The following is a 19,408-nucleotide window of genomic DNA, read 5'->3' as shown; positions in this document are numbered from 1 at the left end:
CTTCTCTCAGAATTAAAGTTGTACCCTGAAAGCGACTTTAACATAAAAGAATATCAGTTGCTAAGGCTTCGTTTTGTCATTTATGGTGCATTCAGTTGCCAAACACTGAGTAACTACGATGATTGTAAATAATTAATTGGGAAAAAAATTCGTAAATGAATTGGGACTAAAGCAGATATTCTTAATGCGCCGCCTGCGTCACTGAGTTATTCATCACATGAACATCAGCCGAGTGATATTTGTCATAAATATTTTACTATTTTTACAAGAGCATCGCCGAAAATAACCTCCTTCAAATAGGAGCCAGAAGAATACTGAATTTTTCGCATTTATCTTTTGTAGTATCCTTTCCTGTGTGTTTGCCTTTCTTTTGTTGTTAATGAAAGTTTCGTAACCACTTTTGACGTCTAACATACTAATAAATTCAAATCACGCACACTGAAAATCGTCTAAAATTTTAACATGGCAAAGTATCTTTTTGGAATTTTTAGAATCAATAAACGATCGAGGCCGTGTTGTCTTTTTGCCGGTCTGTTTAAAAAATATCAGCAAATTCAATATCAGTGTCAATGAAGTAGATATAGAATGGACGTCCAAAAAATTCTCGCCCTACTGCCGTCAGCTAGCTTTCTTATCGCTTACCGCCGACATGAAACTAACGTAAGCCTGCTACAATGATCAGATCATATTAAATTTATTCATGTTGAAAAAGTGAGGTAAAAAAATCAATCAATGGTCATTCGTAAAAATAAAGTCAAAGGAGATAGTTTCGTCCATCATAACGGCGTTACTAAATTCGAAAAAAACGCTAGTGCCCAGGTCGCGATGTCCGGCCATGGTGTCATGTCAGGTGATATTTCTGGCGCGATCGTGCGAGTTACACGCGTACCGTAAGACAATCGTACGCGTGACTCGCAGAATATTTTAGAACCTACAAGGGCGGGTGCAGCTGTTAGAAAGCTTTTGCATTATAAGAAAGCGTGTAAACAAAAAAATTGACATAAAATAATATTTTAGAAGGAACTTTTGTTTTCCGTTTGCGTCGACTTGTAAATACACTTGCCAGACTTTCAGGCTGAGTGAGGAAAGTAAATTTAATTTTTAGTTCTGCATGAAATCCTAAAAACAAAATATTACGCAAATTCAGGTCATAATAAAACCAAAAAAGTTAAATGGAATGTCTCTTTATTGAAAGCTTTTAGGTCTTTTTGATGCATTTTATGAGCTGGACTAAAGCCAACTGGCTATCGTTTTATTTTACTTAAAGAAATAAATTTAAAAATACTTCCATGAATAAAAACATAAATATATAAAAAAAAATGTTAATATTTTTATGATGATGACCACAATAATTATAGTTGTGATAAAACGTTCTGCATTGCAATCACTGTAAAGACAAAAATTGAAAGCGAGGACTTTTTCTAGCGCTGCAATCATCTTTCCTCTGAGCAATTTGTTTTTGCCTTAGGATATTTTGCATGCTTTAAAGTTCAAAAAGAACAAAAATTTTACATCTATAATTTGGAAATTGAGCTACAAATGACTGTCATGACTGTCACGTTACATAATTAAATATTAGGGATAAAAGTCACCGAAGGTGACGGGTACAATCTTAATATAAATCATCAGAAAAACAGATGACTTGATAATCTTTAGATTTTTATAAACATATTGGAATTTGATCACTGTTTCATCTCATTGATTTTTACTCCCCAACAATAGTTTTACAAAGAATATAGCTATGAAAGATGCTCCGTTTGGAATTAAGAAAACCTTCATACAAAGTTTAAATGAGACGCAATTGTTTCTGACCCTTTCGTGAATTTACATAACCCTGAACTTGATGTTTGTGTTTACGTTGTCGACTGTTTTGAGAAGCATTCTGAATTTTTCCCAGGCAAAACAGGGCATATTGAAAGTCTAATCTCCGAATATTACTAACCTTTGTTACATCAAAAATAATAGGTACAAATTTAAGGAAACAGACACAAAGGGAGGAATTTATATCGACTTTTTTTCTAACTCCTGCAGACACCATCTTTCTTTAGTGTCAGCTAAAACTACAGTAATTCATGGTATGGTGAAATTAAATACATTATTTGGGAATAGGTTGAAGTGTTTAACATTCCATACATTTCTGGAACAAAAAATTATTGACACAGCGTCTCCCTTGGTTTTTAAGGTTACAAGATTCATCTTTCACAAGAAATATACAAGTTGCAAGAAGTATGATTTGCCGAGAGCGTTATCCAGGTGACTAAACATGTTACCAATTCCTTCAAGTACTTATCACAGTCTTCGTAAACAGTGGGATAGATTTTAAGGACTCAAGCTGGCGCTCAAGACTTCTTTTGTTTTCAAACTAACATAAATGACAAGTCACTTAGCCTATTTTAGGTCCTACGCATGTTGTGCCCCTTCTTAAAGGATGATTTCCTTTTTCCGGTTGGTCTCCCAAACTTTCCCTCGCGCGAACCCTTTACTCTGCCTCGCGGACTTGTACGTGTTTCACTTCCGTTGCCCAGTGTTTTTACGGAGTTGCACGTGTTGTCCACATTGAAAAAGAAAGAAGGGAGAACTAGAGAATACAAATTCATTAAACCGTATGAGCAATTAGTTAGCTCCTATTTATGATGAAGCATTCTCATAATCTCGTTATGGCCATTTTTGAACGAACGGCAAAATACATACGTGTTACCCTCGCAAGTACACGGAAATGACTGATCTGTTGAAAGATAAGTATTTTCTTAAGCTATTGTAGTGATAGGCCTTAAAGGATTTTTCACTAGTAAAAATTAACCCGAAGACAAGAGAAATTACTTCACAAGTTTAACTACAAGCCCAGACAGCTCCGCTGTAAGCTAGAGAGTTCGTACCCCCCATCCACGCACCACGCGACATTCACACATCCACCTGTCTCTGTGAAGATTAGTGGCGCGCTATGACGTCAAGTGGCGTGATACTCGCCCGAGCTGTGGACAAATGGCAGCCGAGCTATGCAAATCAATCTCTCCCAGTGATCCACGCTTGTACACGAAAGACTACAATTGACTTATCAAAAATGGGAGCGGATTCACTTCGCTATCTGGTAGTCGTTTGGATTATTCTGTCAGCAAAGAGAGCGGTTTTAGGTCAGTTCCTATCAAGACTAAACATACTAAGACTTTTAGGCAGATTTGTACTCCAACTCTTTCAAATTTCGAGCGACGGGAGAGAACTATCGTTCATAATGCGCTTGGCAGTTACACCTTTAAACTACTTTTAGTTTCGCTTCTTGGCAGGAACTTCTATCGAACTTTCAGTGAGTTCGATTCGAGAAAGCTATCGTCAACTATCGAAAGGTTTATCCATTGTATTGGAGTAAGATTTTTGAGTAAACTTACAGTCGTGACGGCGTTTGTACAACGAACTGTACGATGAATATTTCACGATAGTGGGAAGGTTGAGTTTCACCGCTCCCCCAAACACGCCCTCCGGTTTTCAACAGTGAACTGAATTCCCGTTCCAATCGCGCTAAAGTTCGATGTTATTTTAGTTTATGACGAATTAGATTATCTTACTAGCCTAGACCTTGACTTTGGATCAAAAATTAGAAGAAAGTCCACAACATTCTTTCTCGATAACTGCTAAACGTGTACCTGCCGTACGTTGCTAGGTTTTAACTGTAGTTCATCGAAGTTCAGATGCAACAACCAGCGCTGTGTTCCCTTGGATTGGCGATGTGACGGAGCAAATGATTGTGGGGATAATTCAGATGAAAGTGGTTGCCGTAAGTTTTATTTCTTGTGTTTTTTATTTGAGTTGAAACGATACTTGAGTTGAGTAAACTGGTTAATGTCTACATCTGTCGCGTTCGGCGGAAATACGAGGTTACTCTCAGTGAAGAAAACTGGTTTAGGAATTTACTTTGCCGCAGTGAATTAGATTCAGTAAACTGATAGGGAAAAATTTGGATAAAGAAAATCGCCACAATCTATTTTTTAACTCCATCTAATTCCCTGCGTGGAAAAGCAACGCAACTGAAATTTGAAATTCAAAATCGTATATTAAGATAAGAATTTCTCGCATTACGTAGCCAGTCGTACGAGTATTGAACGTTCATTTGAGCCTAAGATGGGGTAGAAAACATCTTGAAGTCGACCTGAATGAGCTCCTGGCAGGAATCTTTTGATAAGAAATAAATAGCTGACGAAATCCCGGGCGAAATTGTAGTATTCTCTCGGGAAATTGAACTTCCGTCTTAGACCTGGTTTAATCTTTCTCGTGGCGATTTCGTTGAAATCTGATACGATATAACCATATTATTGGCCATAGTGCTTGTTATTAGCCATCTAAAGAACATAATTTTTGGAAAATGGATTGATTTTCGCTAAAAAAATTCGCTCGCTTAACTTTGAAGTTCTAACAGTAAGCCGCCTTTGTTTGTGGGACGTTCGTGGGTGTGTGCCAATATGGCTGTCGTTGATTGGTCAAGCTTATGCTGGTTAAATTTGCATGGAACTACTGTGCGACAACAGGTTTCTTCGCTATGACGCGTTCGCTGATTTCGCTGTCTTTCTGTGTCTTTTCTTCGTAGTCCAAGCGAAAAACTCTATTTATAATTTGACAATCCTATTCGGTTCGTCTCCATGATAACTCTCCTGAGCGAGGTATTAATCTTATCCCACTTTTTACGAGTTTAAATTCCAAACATTGCTCTATACTAATTTGTTTGGGAAGACAAAACACCAAATTACCGTACGCAAACGTCAGTTTACCAATATAACCGGTAATCTTTCTAAGTCTTAAAGTTTTTGGAAAATGTAAGCACTTTCGATCTGGGTTTTCAGGTTTTTGTTTACAAAGTGTCATTGTTGTTAAAATATTATGATCGTAGTCTCCTAGGGGATTCTTTTTCAAATATGTTGCTAAGTGCAAAAAAATAATTGAATGCCTAAAGTAATCCCTTGGAATGTTCTTGTTATTTATGTTTATAGAGTCAGTTTTTAAACATTGAAGATGATGCTTCGTTAGATCATTTAGTAAAATGAGCCAAATGGTTACGATGCTTCTAAAACGCGCCACAGCGTCTCGCCTGTTTAAGGAGGGAAATTAACATACTGAACGCTATTCAAACTTCCTTTGTTCTTGTGACAAACAATGTTGTTGATGGAGAGTAAATTTTTGGCTTGGTGGGAAATTCCTTTTTAGAGACTTCAGAATGGAGTAAACTTGAGAGTCACCACTTTATTTATGGCAACAACTTGGGCATAAACCTTTTAGACTTGCTTTCTGCTCAAAAGGAATTTGAATGTTGCTTCTCAGCCCTTTCATTTTGTTAAAGGAAGACAAAATTGTCCTTTTATCTTCAAGACAATTGCTCTAATTCAACATATTTAAATTTAACTGCCCAAAGTCATTTTAATATTGTTATTAACATACAACTATTGAGTAATCTAGAACAGATGGCCAGGGAGCTTTTTCACTTTTTGCCAACATGAGTTAACTTTTTCAAAACAAGACACAACTAGAAAAATAAACCATATTTGTAAATTCCAATGATATGCAGCTTAATGTTTTAGCTTGAACTGAAAGGATCAGTTGGTTTCAAAAAATTGGTCTCAATATTGTATTTTTAGAGGGGGAGTTGAGAAGCTTTTAATTGGCTGTTCTCTAGTGCTTAACATGCGGTTGGAAATAAGTATTCCTCAAAGACCCAGAATTCTAACTTTAGAATGTCTTCTATGCAGAGGAAGTGATGGTTAAGTCATTTTGTCTTGTATTTATTAATAATCACCATTTGTGGTTATGAACCTAAATAATTATATAAGCCACCTCATGTTGAGTGGGAGAAAATTGTATTGTTTAACCATTGGACACTTTGATAATATCTCATTCTTTTGTCCAAAAGAATTTATTTTTTAAATCAAGAATTATTGAAGTTCAAGGTGATCAAGTTTTTTGTCCAAGACAATGTTTTTAACCATTTGCATAATTAGCTCAGTGCACCACCAAAAAAAATTAACCTAAGTGGCTGACATTTTCTTATGGTGGAACAAAAGAAAACCCAAGTAGTTTGTAGATTGATCCAATTTGATCATGAGGCATAGCAAGGCTCTGTTGTTGCATAACTTAACTCCTGCTGCTAAGTCAATACTGAATAATGTTTTCATGGTTTCAACACCACATTGTTTCTGTGACCATGTCTGGATGTCCTGAATTAATGACTTGAAATTTTGAGGAAATTTCGCTGTGGATGTTGTAGATTTTAGCGTTAAAATGCAAAAGCCATTTGTTTTTTCATGTGATTGTTTGTTTTAAGGGGCATATAAGAGAGGTTGACCACAAGGGTAGGCTTTTGTTTTTTGCAAACAATGAATGTGTAATTTTAGACTGAAGTAGATAGTAAAGATAAACAACATGCAAATAATCTATCCATGCCAATCTGTCACTCTCAACAATCTATCTTGTGCTTAACAAACAATTATGTGTACATGCATATATATTATCTGCAACCAGTCATTGCACCAAAGACACGAAAATAGATATCTTGTTTTTTTTAAGGAACACAACACATGACTCTGACATAAGGGCTTTAACCCAAACGTCTAGATCCAGATTTATGAGCTCTAAAATCTCCATTTAGCAATGTGTTCTGGAAATTCCATTAACTTTAGTTGTTTGGGTACCTAATACTAAAACCAAAGTTGGAAAGAACGTGCAACTCTATCTTGTTATTTGAAATTTATGAAAGTTAATTTTGAAATCAAAAATGCTCTTAAGCAAAATTGAAACAGTCACAATATCATGGAAAATTATCTGTTTCTTCTAGGGTTAACAAAAAAAGAAAATTCAAAGAGCTCTTAAGAATCTATTATGCTGTGATATTTTCAATATTGTGATGGTCTCCTTCAATCCACATTCCCAACTTGGGAATTTTATATCACAGGCTGTTTTGATGGCCGTTTGAACTAAAGTCATGTACTTTGAGTGAGTTATCTAATAGTGTTTGGCACTTCATTTATATATCCGTTCTTTGTATTTTGCCTCTGGAAAAAAACTCTTTATTTTACCTGATCCCCAAATAATCTTTGAAAAGGTACAGTGAAAAAAAAGAAAAGAAACAGCACCTATCGTAGATATTTGATGGTGCAAATTAAATGAACTGCTGCCCTCTTTTTGGCTTGGTTTTCAAAGTTTTGCTTTTTCTTATGGTAAGCACTGCTTAGATACAATTTTATCATCAATTAACATGCTGCGTTTATTACACTTAACGTCTGCCCCCTTGATATGATCCATAGGAAAAAAAACTTAACTGAGACATAACGTGCGTTTCAGGTGATATGTCTCCCCTGGAAGTGTATTATTGAAATCATTCCCTTGAAAGTTGAGAGGAAGGGATGGTGTTGTTTTTCATCACAAGAATCGTAAATCCAATTTGCAGAGTACGCCCCCACTAAATTGCACGTTAATATCTGGAATTCTTTCAGACTCCTCGCTGTTTATGTGTTATTGTGGAATTTGGGTGATATTCTTTGAACTCAAATTATGTCTGAAGTCGACTCTCATCAGAACGGAACTGAACTGGCCTTTTTAACTTTGTCTCCTTAATACCGCCCATTTCTTGAACTGTCAGCGATCTTTTCCAACACAGCTGTAGAAGTTTATCCTTATTTTGGGTGTCTCTCTATTCATCATTAATTGGATATATCTGAAAATAAACACCTACGGCAATTGATCCTTCCGCCCTTTCGAGCTTATGATTTAAAGTCTTATTTTCCATGATCCAAGCGGTATTTCTAAAATTCACTTTAAAACACGCAACTTTCTCTACGTGTGCAATCGTAACACGCGTGAGATACGCCTTGTCGCGCGCGTCATGAATGGTGTGTTAAGTGCCGTAGGGTCTACTTCATTCGTCAAGGTAGCTACTTAACCATTGACGTGCGTGCCTGCCCAGGGAGATAATTAAAGGGTGAAAAGTTGACGTCAAGTTTAGATTTTGATGCTAATTAGACCAACGATTTTTAATTTCTTGTTTGTCTGTGCTACGCAATACGTCTGTAAGATATCAATTTTTTTTGCAGGTCTACGCTTGTGCGACCCAAAAACCGAGTTCACCTGTGCGAATGGTACCTGTATACCCACTAGTTGGGTTTGTGATGGTGCTAAAGATTGCAAAGATGGAAGTGATGAAGCTACTGATAGTGGACCTCGCTGTCGTAAGTATTTCAAATTCTCCTCACGCGTCTATACACAATTTATTGCATTCGTTTGGGAGAAATTCTCTCCGCATCGTATGACGAGGCAGTTCCCCTTCAGCGATCAATCCGTTACTAAATTCTGCTCATAATATCATTCCTTTGTTTTGATCACGCGAACTGACATTGAAACCATCTTAACAGCTTAGTCAGAACCCTGCAAATAATAGCGGTTTGATAAATTTATCCTAGTCGAGAAAGCAGCAGTGTGAGATTTTAGCGCATGCGATTGTAGATTTCAAAGGTGAAGAACATCTCACGACATATCTTAGGAAGTATATCTCGTGTGACAAGTTCTTGTGGTCACCTTGATAAAGAGCGATAGCCAAAGCCACTATGTAGAAACAGCCTTCCTCAAATCAAGAGATGCGCAGTTATCGACTGATAGTTTTTTTCCATAACATACCCACTGCCCCTATCCCTTTCTCAGAGTTATAAGGGTAAGGAGCCTGTAACTTAACCGAGATTACATGGCGTCAGAACAATCGATTTTCTAGTTTCCTGAAAATGCTGCTTTACTAGCTTTGTTTTTCTTTAAATTTTGTTTTTAACGTCGGATGAAAACACCTTTCGATGCCAAATCGTGCAGAAGATCTGATCAGGATGACCGTTTTTTTTTTGTTTTTTTTTAGCCACTGTTTCCCACACTTGTAGCTCTAGTGACTTTACATGTGCCAATGGAATCTGTATTGGAGCTGAACTGAAATGTGACCAGGAAAATGACTGTGGTGATAACAGTGATGAGCTGAATTGCGGCTCTCGTAAGTGAAACTTGTTGTAACTAAGAGTGAACTGTTTTTGTTTGTTTTTTTGTCGCACCTTGTTCGTCACTTGGTCATTAACCTCCAACGTTGTCTAATTAACAAATAGATTCCAAGTTGCCGTGCGTCTGTTCAGTAATAGATCACAGATAACGTCAAAATGTGGTAAGAACAAAAAAGTGGCACACGAGGCGCAGCCGAGTGTGTCAATGATGTTCTTACCACATTTTGACGTCCTCTATGATCTATTACCGAACAGACGCACGGCAACATGGAATCTATTTGTTTTATATAATAAAGAATTTTAAAAAGTTGTAATGATGACATCATCTATACGTCTGTCCTCCAATAGATCATAAGTGAGAACCAATCAGAATGCGTGCATAACTGAGCTTATTATATAATTTCTTTTTGCAGTCAAGTGTAAATCCACGGAGTTCCGCTGCGTCAATGGTTTGCGATGCGTGTCCAACGACTTCCTCTGCGATATGGAAGACGATTGTGGTGATCGGAGTGACGAACGCAATTGCCGTAAGTTGTTTCCTTTACTTTGTGATTTTTTTTTTAAGTGCTGTTCAAGTCTTTTATTTGAATGGGAAACCGGTCATCATTTATCACCAGGGGGGGTCGGAGGGGCTCTGTAATATCCTTATGAACCCCTCCCCCCCACCCCCATTGGCAGTCAATTGGCAGTCAGTGTTCTAACCAACTCTGTTGGCGACGACTGAAGCCCTTCCGTTCCCCCTGAAAACCATGTGACCCTCCCCAAAACAAAATCTTTCCTCCCCCCGTCTCAGGGGATTAATAATGAGCAGTGCCTAACTATATCCTTTGGTTTGAGTACTACTGAAGCCTTCTTTTCGTCATATTATAACAGACAAGACCCCTTGTGATCCATCTCAGTTTCGCTGTGTTGAGAGTGGACGATGTATCCGTGGTTTGTACCGATGTGATGGAAGGCAGGAATGTGTGGATGGCTCAGACGAACACAGTTGTAATTCATCAGGTAAGCTTTATTTGAACTGTTTTCAAAAAGAGGTTTTCCTCGTAACAAAGACAAATAGGACATAAGCTGAGATCAGCTCCAAAAACCCCTGTATTCCGTTTGTAACGTATTCTTTTTTACTTCAATCCATTAGTTATAACCCGACCTACCCCTCCCCCACCCAAATGCCGTATAAATGAATGGCTGTGTAGCGACAGAAGTCAGTGCATCCACAGGAAGTGGATTTGTGACGGAACAGCTGAGTGTAGCGATGGAAGTGATGAATCAAGCTGTGGTAAGAAAAAGATAAATCAATGTTTATGTTTTCAGGTTTCAAGGTTTTTGATTTTACAGAGAAAATTCTAACCCTTTGGTTGGTTTTGATTTTAGGCAACATCGGTTGCACGCCTCAGGAATTCCAATGTGACAATCAACAGTGTATTCCCTCCGTGCAGCGTTGTGATGGAAACGATGACTGTGGTGATGAAAGTGACGAGAGGAATTGTCGTAAGTATCAAAACTGATGGAACTCGACCAGTATCAGTCTTGTGATATGATTTGCTGCATTCAATGCAGTCGTGTCCCCTAAAAATCTCTCGTAGTACTTGAGAAATATTGCACCGTTATTTCGCTACCATTTTAAATCCAAGGAAACGCTTATCGCAAGTCTCCACCTAGATTGCTCTGCCTTTAGTTAAAATTGGAGCAACGCCTATCTTAAAAGTTAAACTGCGCTTGCATTTATGATTTCGTAAGCGTCACTTAAATGAACTTTAAACTGAAAGGTCGTGATGACCATTAAAGCTTAAAGTCCCTTAAATTCTTATTTATCGCCGCGAGCAAATGGTTCCCGCGAAATATAAATGCATTGTTGGAAAGTAAACTATCGCTTTTTTATAATTTATTGAACAGTAAGATAACCTCTTAAAAATAAACTCTTTTAAATATTGCCTTAAACTCATCTCATGATGACATAGCCGTGAATGCTTTTTCTTTCGATCTGTTGAGAGAAACCACTTGCCTTCTTTTCCAGTTTTTTCCAACTCGTAAATAACGTTTGTGTCATCTATCCTCTTGTTTTTTCCCTTTTCTGGCCATACCTTTTAATTCCAACGCTTTTTACTGTTTCATGTGCACGTACATACTTCAACTTTACCTAATCTTATATGGACTATTATATCCACTCACTACTAATGCACTGCAAGCATGCAATGGCTGTGTAAGCTGGGTACTATGCTGCCCACGTAGCTTAAAACGAAACCTCGCTGAACTTTGCTTTGAATCTAGCTGGCTTTTTCGTTAGAATCCTTACAAGGATGTAGTTTTTTTCTTTTTCTGCTTAAATGCTGTTGATGATTTGTACTAATTACCTTAATAACGACACTCAGACTTTATGTTGTATATGACATGACATCACATTCCATCGCATTGCGTCGCATTGCGTCACATTAGAACACATCGCATCACATCAACGAACATCACAACATTAAGAATACTTACACTACTCAAAATACAATACTTAGGCTAGTATCGATGAATACAAAAGTGCTAAGTACCTCCACATCCCAGTATTTTGCATGAGGTACCGGTGCACTTTTATCTCCGCAGTCGCGTTGTGGTGTGAATAATGATAGCGTATTTACTTTGTGTTGACCCATTGTAATAGTCCAAAAATAACTGTTCTTTCTCTTTATAATACTTGTATTAATTTATCTGGGCAACTGTCTTCTAACTCCCAGCTTCTCCAACCCCGTCTGTAACTACTAGTACCCAACCTCCGACAACTACACATGCGTCTCCGCGGCCAGGCCCCACAGTTGATGTATCAGGTTACTCTAATAGTAAGTACAAAAACTGGCTGAAAAATGCGATACTGACTAAAAGCTTTGCGCTCAACACTATCGTGATAAAATAAAGACCCAATAAATAAAAGATAAGCTTACAATCAAAGCTTTAACGATTTGCTTTCTAGTATACAGAAAAGTCCGTTTTTAACGAGAAGAAATGATAATTTAAGTGAATTTTTTGGCATTACGCTGTACATCTAAAGCTTGCGCTTGTAACATAAGGCCCTCTAAGTCTCAATCCCGATTCCTCTTGTATAAACGTTTGTCTTGGTGAAGAAAGTATCAGACTGAAAAGGTATTTTGTTGTCACTATTCATTTTGTACAGAAACCACTTCCGTGTGCAAAGCCAACGAATTTCGTTGTGGCAGCAGCTTAATTTGCATTGATGATAGCAAAGTCTGTGACAGACATCCCGACTGCCCCCATGGAGAGGATGAAAATAACTGCGGTGAGTTTGAGAACTTGACGCCTGTTTTAAGCAATATTTGATGAAGATGTCTTAGATGTTGTATCGTCACGTTCTGTGTCTTGTCTTTAAAACGAGTGCTTCTCCCTGAACCGATAGTGTGTTCCGCTGGAGTCTAGTAAACCCAAAGCCAAACCAATCTCAACAGCCAATCAGCGGAAAGGAAATTAACCACAAGAAGCCAATGAGAACGCAGATTGAAAGCAAGCAGACTGCTTGAAGCGCGGGAAAACGCGAGTGACCAAGTCAGTTTTGAATCTGATTGGTTAACAGAAGGCGCGGATTTTTTGGACCAATCATGCGGCGGATACCAAAACAATGCTGGATTACATAAGACACTCGCTTGAAAATAACTCAAAGACAAAAAAACTAAAACGAATAGTAACTTGGTCACCTATACTTTAGGGTGTATAGGGTTAATATTCTTAATACTTTTTTTTATTGTTCTTAGACATAAATGAGTGCAAGGATCACAATGGACATTGCTTGCACTATTGCCACAACACGAAGACTGGGTTCTACTGTTCGTGTAGACCTGGATATGAACTGGCAGACGACAAAAAGAGTTGCCAAGGTAAGACCTTGGAAGCCAAAGAGGAAAACACCTGCGAGCCAATTAGATTTCTTACGTGACAATAATCGCTGAGTATTTTGTAAGCCAAAATGTATCAGAGCTAGTATTCAATAGGTTGGAATATAAAGTTGAATTTGAAAAGCAGTACTTGAGCAGTACTAGGTACTTTGTATTGCTGCATTCTCAGCTAAAATCAGCGAAGATTGGTAAGAGAGCAAGTCTTTAAATGACTACTTTAACTTGTTCTTCTAATTTTTTCACAATGTTGACTTGGAAATTTTATTGTCTGTTACAGACATAAATGAGTGCAGTATTCCGGGAATGTGCAGCCAAATCTGTTACAACTTGAAAGGAGGATTTAAATGTTCATGTCTTGACGGTTATCAATTGGATCCTGACGGCAGGAAATGTCGCGCCACTCGAGGTACGTAAAAAAAGTTATCTACCCGCGAGTTAGGTTTGATATCCTGGCGCTACGCTGCCATTAGTTAACTCTGACGAAGCTGTAATTGGAAAGCAACCGAAGGTCTCCGTATTCTCGAAATATACGACGAGGTTTTCTTTGACAAGCCCTTTTGTCCAAAAGCTGCCCAGCTAGTTTTCAATTAGACAAGGCAGTTTGTCAAGGACAAGATCAGTTGCCTTAAGAATTGGGAAGGGTTTAGGAAAAAACAGTACCCTAGCAAGTTTTGTTTCGTAATTAGTTAAAGTATACAGCGGAAAGGTCTGTCCTCGATAGATACAATGATTGAGGAAAACCCCCAAGCATGAGAACAACATTGAGGTAATGAGAATAAAGGAAAGGATCATCTGCGAAAGGAGTTCTGGATTGTTTAACAAATTAGGTCTCAGACATGGTTTGATGCTACTCTGGTTTACAGATTTAATGAATGTAACCGAAGAAGTTACAATTCATAGACCCAACGTTTTGACACTCGGCACCAGACAGGAGTGTCGAAACGTTGGGTCTATGAATTGTAACTTCTTCGGTTACATTCATTAAATCTGTAAACCAGAGTAGCATCAAACCATGTCTGATTGTCCACCTGGTTGCCATGTGAACTTTAATATATTTTAAATTAGGTTCCTTGGTAGTACGATAGGAAACGTTTAGAGAACAGTATGGAGAATATGCATTCTAATGTTAATGTGCAAGGGGTTAATATCGTATGGTGTCTCTGTCAGGTCCTCGTCCATCGTTGATCTTCAGCAATCGTAGGAATATTCGTCAGATCAGGACAGACGGCTCCGAATACAAAGAAGCAGTCGCTCAACTTACAAACGCCTTTTCTTTGGACTTCGATTTTAAAACAAGCATGATTTATTGGACAGAAAAGTCTCTGAGGAAAATCCGGCGGGCTCGTATTGATAAGAATCCTACTCCCAAAATTGTAGACGTCATGCAAGAAGGATTGGAAGATTCATCCCACATCGCGGTGGACTGGGTCGGGAGGAAAATCTACTGGGCCAATGAAGGTGGTTCTATTGAAGTATCCGAGATGGACGGTTCCTTCCGTCACACTTTGATCAACGAAGGCATCGAGAAACTAAGCGCTATAGCTGTGGACCCCGTTGAAGGGTAAGAAAAATCCACTAATATTTTCAAATTGGAGTCCAAAGAAAAATAGAATCGGTGCAATAAGTAACCCCAGAGTTACACCTTAATGTTCGTCACACAATCGTTATCGCGTCTCTTGTGGAGATATGTTGCGTGACAACCATACTATTATTGAGGAAACCTGTAAGCGTCGACCAGAACCAAGCAATTAAAGTGCAAGTCTTAATCTCTGTGTTAAGTTTTTCGGTGGAAATTCTTACATTCTTCTATCTTTGTCTTTCAGGGTTTTATATTGGACAGACTGGGGAGACCCGGCCAAAATTGAACGAGCAAACATGGACGGAAGCGATCGAAAAATCGTTATAAGTGGAAACCATATTGAATGGCCAGTCGACATAGCTATTGACTTCACCACTAAGAAATTGTTCTGGATTGACGCTAAACTCAAGGTTATTAAGCATTGTGATATGGATGGTTCCAATGTGCGTGAGGTGGTGAACCAGGGCATTAAGGATCCCTCTGCCATCACAGTGTTTGAGGATCACATGTACTGGATTGATCAGAGAAAGATCGTCAAAGCCAACAAGTTTACTGGGAAAAATGTAACAGTTCTTGTGAATCAAGCCGAATCGCCCAAAGATTTGCACATATACCATCCACAGAGGCAACCACATGGTAGGCAAAAAAAACTCTTACTTTTGGTCGCAGCTAAAACGCGTTAGTGTTATTGGAGTTAAAACACGTACTTGATTTTGCAACCAAAACGCGTTTATCTGAATCGCAGCTAAATGCATTATCGCAATAAGAGGCTTAGATGGTACTAAGGAAAGGTGGTGTCTCATTGGCGGGCTCAGAGGCACCTTAGAGGTCCCCGTAGCCGCGCCCTGTGTACCTCGTTTAACACCTACAATGCGTTTAGCCTATCCTTAGCGATTATGTATTGAGGTTCTGCTGATTTAATAACTGTAGAAAGGTTTTCATTGCAGTTAGAAAATGTTTCTCTTGATCTTTCTTTTCAGCTGTTACGCCTTGTTCAAAAGACAACGGAAATTGTTCGCATCTTTGCCTTTTATCGTCGGGTGCTAAGAAGTTTGCTTGCAACTGTCCTAACGGCCTTTATCTTCAAGCTGATGGAAGGACGTGTAACTCAAGTAAGTTAGTGTTTTCGTTTATTTTTTTGTTTGTTCACACGCTCTCTGAGCGGGTGATAGGTAGTTGTAGAAGGAATTTGACATGTTACGCCTGGAACAGATAAACACAAAACAAAAAAAAAGACCAGCTCAAGTGTTGAGAAGACGTGTTCTTATGATTTTTCATTTACTTGTTTATTATTCAGCTATGCCACCAACTACCAAACCATCGCCATCTTCATCATCAACTGTGTCATCCCCCGCTAGTGTGAGTTACAGCACTGAAGAACCAGTTGTTAAACAACAATCTGGACAAGACGACAGCAAACCTAACTACGGAATTATTTTGGGAACTGTGTTTGGTGTTGTTGTGATCGTGATTATTATCATTTTGTATTTTATTGCAAGGAGAAAAAGATCGCCGAAGCTAGAGTAAGTTTAAGTAAATTACCAGTCAGATCAATGTTTCTATCGACCTTTTTAATCCCAGCTGTTATTTCGACTTTTGAGTGAACTGTACCATAGTTATGTCTTGGAAACACTATCTATAGTTATCTCTCAAGGAATTTAAATCCCAGGGATATTATTTCCTGGGGGGGGGGACTTTTCCGTGTTACTGGGAGTCTCTTGGTTACAATTAAACAGTCTTTAAGTGTTATTTTCTACTTGTAGAATTCATTACACTGCTGATCAAGATGTGCCGGACGACAAAGCTATAATCGTAAAACCGGATGGTGTTTATACTAAACGGCCAGCAATATTCAAGGGAAATTTGAACAGAAATTTTAATAATGTCAACTATATGGAAGGACAAGGTAGCGTAGAATATGACGAGGATGATGACGACGAAACACGCCCTGTGGTATTAAAAGAGGATATAGTTTGATATTAACCTACAGTGCGTTATGTATCTGCTGTGTTCCAGACATTCAGACCTATGAGAGCACTAAAAGAGGAGTTACCGTTCTTGCTACTTTCCTGGTCTCTAACCCATCCCCTTTGAGTCAATGGGGAGGGGAGGGGTAGCAGGAAACCACAAGATTGAGCTCTAGGATAATGGATCATTCGACTCTGCCCAGCAAGGGTTAGCAGGTTGTGTTGCTTCTCTCGATCTTAAAAATTTTGCTCTCAAAACCGTCAAATGAAGTAAGGTTGGTTTAATATCCTTTAAGGGATAATGTTTAAATTCAACAAATCAATCAGTATTAAGCAAGGTCTGACTGTATTTTTGTAACATAAACCTCTAAACTGATAATGCGAGAAAAACAAAACAAAATCTAATTTATTATATAATATAATTTATTCGCGTTATGTAGAGGTTTAAGATATGTTCCTTCTCAGCCTTGAACTTTGCCTAGTTAAAAAAAAAAAGGTGGCAGAAATTTTATTGGTCAGCTCAGATGAATTTTGTTTCTTTGAATCGAACTTTTTCCAGATTTGTCAGCTGTCTTCTCTCCCCACTCCCCCATGGGGCGACCCTTGGGGTTTGAGCGAGGAGAAGGCTTACACTTCAGACCACAAAATAACACGTTGGACAGGAATTCGTCCCTTTTCGAAATCCTGTTCAACAGGTTTGGGCATCAGCTGGCTGTATGTTCGAATGGAAAGATAGAGTCTATGACTTGCAGTCAAATTAATAATTAATAATTATAATAATGGTTTGGACCATAGTGTGAAGCTCTAGTTAATTTGTATTGAAAATAATGGTTTACTTTTTTACTTAAAAAAAGTGTGTATAGTTTTGGCAGTTTAAAAACTGTACAGAGAACATACGCCTGAAAATATTTTTGGTTGTAGTGAGTTCTACATTAACTTTAAAATTGCTAAGATATTGTATAATTGATTAATGCCGCTGTATTAATTATTTGCAATCGTTTTTGGGATCAATATCAGTATCTGGCCAACTGCCCACCTACCCCTCTCCTAACCCAACAATAGTCAATTGATGACAAGTTAGGGTTAATGTTGGGCTAGGGGAGGGGTATGTGGGCAGTTTCCCAGATACTGATATTGATCCGGATTTTGTTTGCTGCTTTATAAGTTGTAAGTCACTCATCCTAATGTTCGCCTTTTTCAACTGATACCTACTGCAAGACAAAAAATGAAAATACCGTTTGTATTTCAAAGAACTCTTACAACACTTAAAAATGGCGGTGCGTGTATTTTAGTTCCGCTTTTCATTTTGGTGTCACATTTTATAGTTTATTTGTTTCCTAGTTTTTTACCAAGCATATATTTTGTATGCACTCTGAATAGTTTGTCATTTAAATTGAGGGGCACATTAGATCAAGGTAGATTCTACTCCTGCCCTCTTTGAAATTTGTATCTGCAACACCATGTCATCCAATCAGTGTAAATAACAACTTGAATTTGTAATTGAGTGACTCCAAAATTTCCACATGGCTTGAATTCTCATTATTAGAGTTAGTAAGATGGGAATTCACCAGCGTTCGCGTGTTCGCTTTGAGCGATGTCTTTTAGCAAAGGACGTGAATGTTCTATAGGTGTCGCAGGTATAAATTAAGTGTCACGTTTAAAAAAACAAATCGTTTAGTAGTTACGCTTCTGAGCTTTAGCCTCAGAATTTTTGCAGAATTAAGACAACCGTTTATTTAAGTTGTCACGCAACGATTGTCACGCAGCGCTTCTCACAGTTGCACTAAGAAGTGTAGCATGACAGTACTAGAATTCGTTGCTAGATTGTTTGGTTTTGCCAACGAAAGAGAATATATTGTGTTACGTATTGAATTGTTGGCCGTTGTATAATTAAAAAGTTTGTAAATATTAGCATATATGTATGGACATAGGTTAAGAAATAATAGTTTGGATATATTTCGTCACTTGTACAGTCTCGGTGATTGTTGTTTAAATTCTAAAGAAAGTTGATGTTTAGCATTCCCTTGGAGGTGCCATTTCTATTCTTGGTGGTTTCAGATGATTGTCTGACTTTCAAGCAATCGTTGTGTTACTTTCACGAGTAGATTCCTTTGTAAATTAATCCAACTTTATTTCCTTCAACTTAGCCCTTTGATTCCAAAGGGTGACTAGCATCAGATATTTCCTTACTATATCACCACTGAATCACCAACTAATTAAGGTGTAGATTGTTAATAAATTCTTTCTTGTGGCACCTTTGGAAATATATGAAGAACAGTAACAAGAATAAGCATAGCGACGTTAGGGTAGGAAAGGTTCAACCATCGTTCTTTCTTTTCTGTGCTAGGTTAATTTCCTGTTTTTGTCACTGATAATATTTTACTAGAAATGACACAACGTTTGCCTTTTAGTCCAGACACAATTGAATAGTTCCCAGTGTTTTAACATGGTGATTGCTCTCTCTATAATCAATTGTCGCTTTTTCGGATTTTTGTTTAGCGATAGCTTTAAGGCATGTTACTATGACAACAAACTTTCAACGTTATGAATAGGTGTTACATTGTAAGTGTTGTATATGTGAATTGAAGCTACAGGCTTCCTAACCTTGTGATTTAGTGATAGTTGTTTTGTGAATAAAATTAGTTGAACATTACACAGTTTCCCGCATGTTTATTGTACTCTTCTCCATAGAGTAAACAAGATGAAAAGATACACTCGTTAGCCCTTTGACACCTCTTGAGTGACTTGCATCTCATTTTTCATTACAATATCACCCTGAAACAGTTTAGGTGACGAGAAAAAAGGAAATGATCACCGACTAAAGAAGCTCTTGATTGTGAATCAAATTCCTCTCATTTGCATCTTAGGAAAATTATAGAGAACAGTACGGAGAATATGCATACTGATGCCAGGGTGTAAAGTGTTAAGATCCTCCTTTAGATGCAGGCGACAACTTACAGGCCATACGCA

General features: G+C 38.0%; 1 protein-coding gene across 2 annotated transcripts; it reads left to right on the top strand.

The window, feature by feature from the left end:
- The first annotated feature begins 2,129 nt into the window (after positions 1–2,129).
- On the top strand, positions 2,130–19,091 carry LOC113676856 (uncharacterized). 2 transcript variants are annotated; one of them, XM_027193582.2, is made up of 17 exons: positions 2,160–3,131; positions 3,656–3,769; positions 8,067–8,201; positions 8,873–9,001; positions 9,419–9,532; positions 9,879–10,007; positions 10,141–10,281; positions 10,377–10,493; positions 11,726–11,827; positions 12,160–12,282; positions 12,752–12,874; positions 13,170–13,298; positions 14,060–14,453; positions 14,716–15,107; positions 15,452–15,583; positions 15,769–15,994; positions 16,235–19,091. In XM_027193582.2, the coding sequence occupies exons 1-17, from the start codon at positions 2,942–2,944 to the stop codon at positions 16,446–16,448; spliced, it is 2,904 nt and encodes a 967-aa protein (XP_027049383.2). In that variant the 5' UTR covers positions 2,160–2,941; the 3' UTR covers positions 16,449–19,091. The 2 variants fall into 2 exon arrangements, with proteins under 2 accessions (XP_027049384.2, XP_027049383.2); XM_027193583.2 differs by lacking the exon at positions 11,726–11,827 and having other exon boundaries at positions 2,130–3,131.
- The last annotated feature ends 317 nt before the right edge of the window (positions 19,092–19,408 follow it).

The sequence above is a fragment of the Pocillopora damicornis genome, chromosome 11 (assembly GCF_964200805.1).
Source record: "Pocillopora damicornis chromosome 11, jaPocDami1.2, whole genome shotgun sequence".
In the NCBI taxonomy this organism is placed as follows: Eukaryota; Metazoa; Cnidaria; class Anthozoa; order Scleractinia; family Pocilloporidae; genus Pocillopora; species Pocillopora damicornis.
Note: the sequence above shows the minus strand (reverse complement) of the source record. Positions and strands in the feature narration are given on the sequence as shown.

Excerpts from the sequence above, each read along its gene's own strand:
- LOC113676856 (XM_027193582.2), top strand. The coding sequence starts at position 2,942 with ATGACGTCAAGTGGCGTGATACTCGCCCGAGCTGTGGACAAATGGCAG. Across the intron at positions 10,008-10,140 it reads ACACAGTTGTAATTCATCAG|TTATAACCCGACCTACCCCT; the intron begins GTAAGCTTTATT and ends TCAATCCATTAG. Across the intron at positions 13,299-14,059 it reads GAAATGTCGCGCCACTCGAG|GTCCTCGTCCATCGTTGATC; the intron begins GTACGTAAAAAA and ends TGTCTCTGTCAG.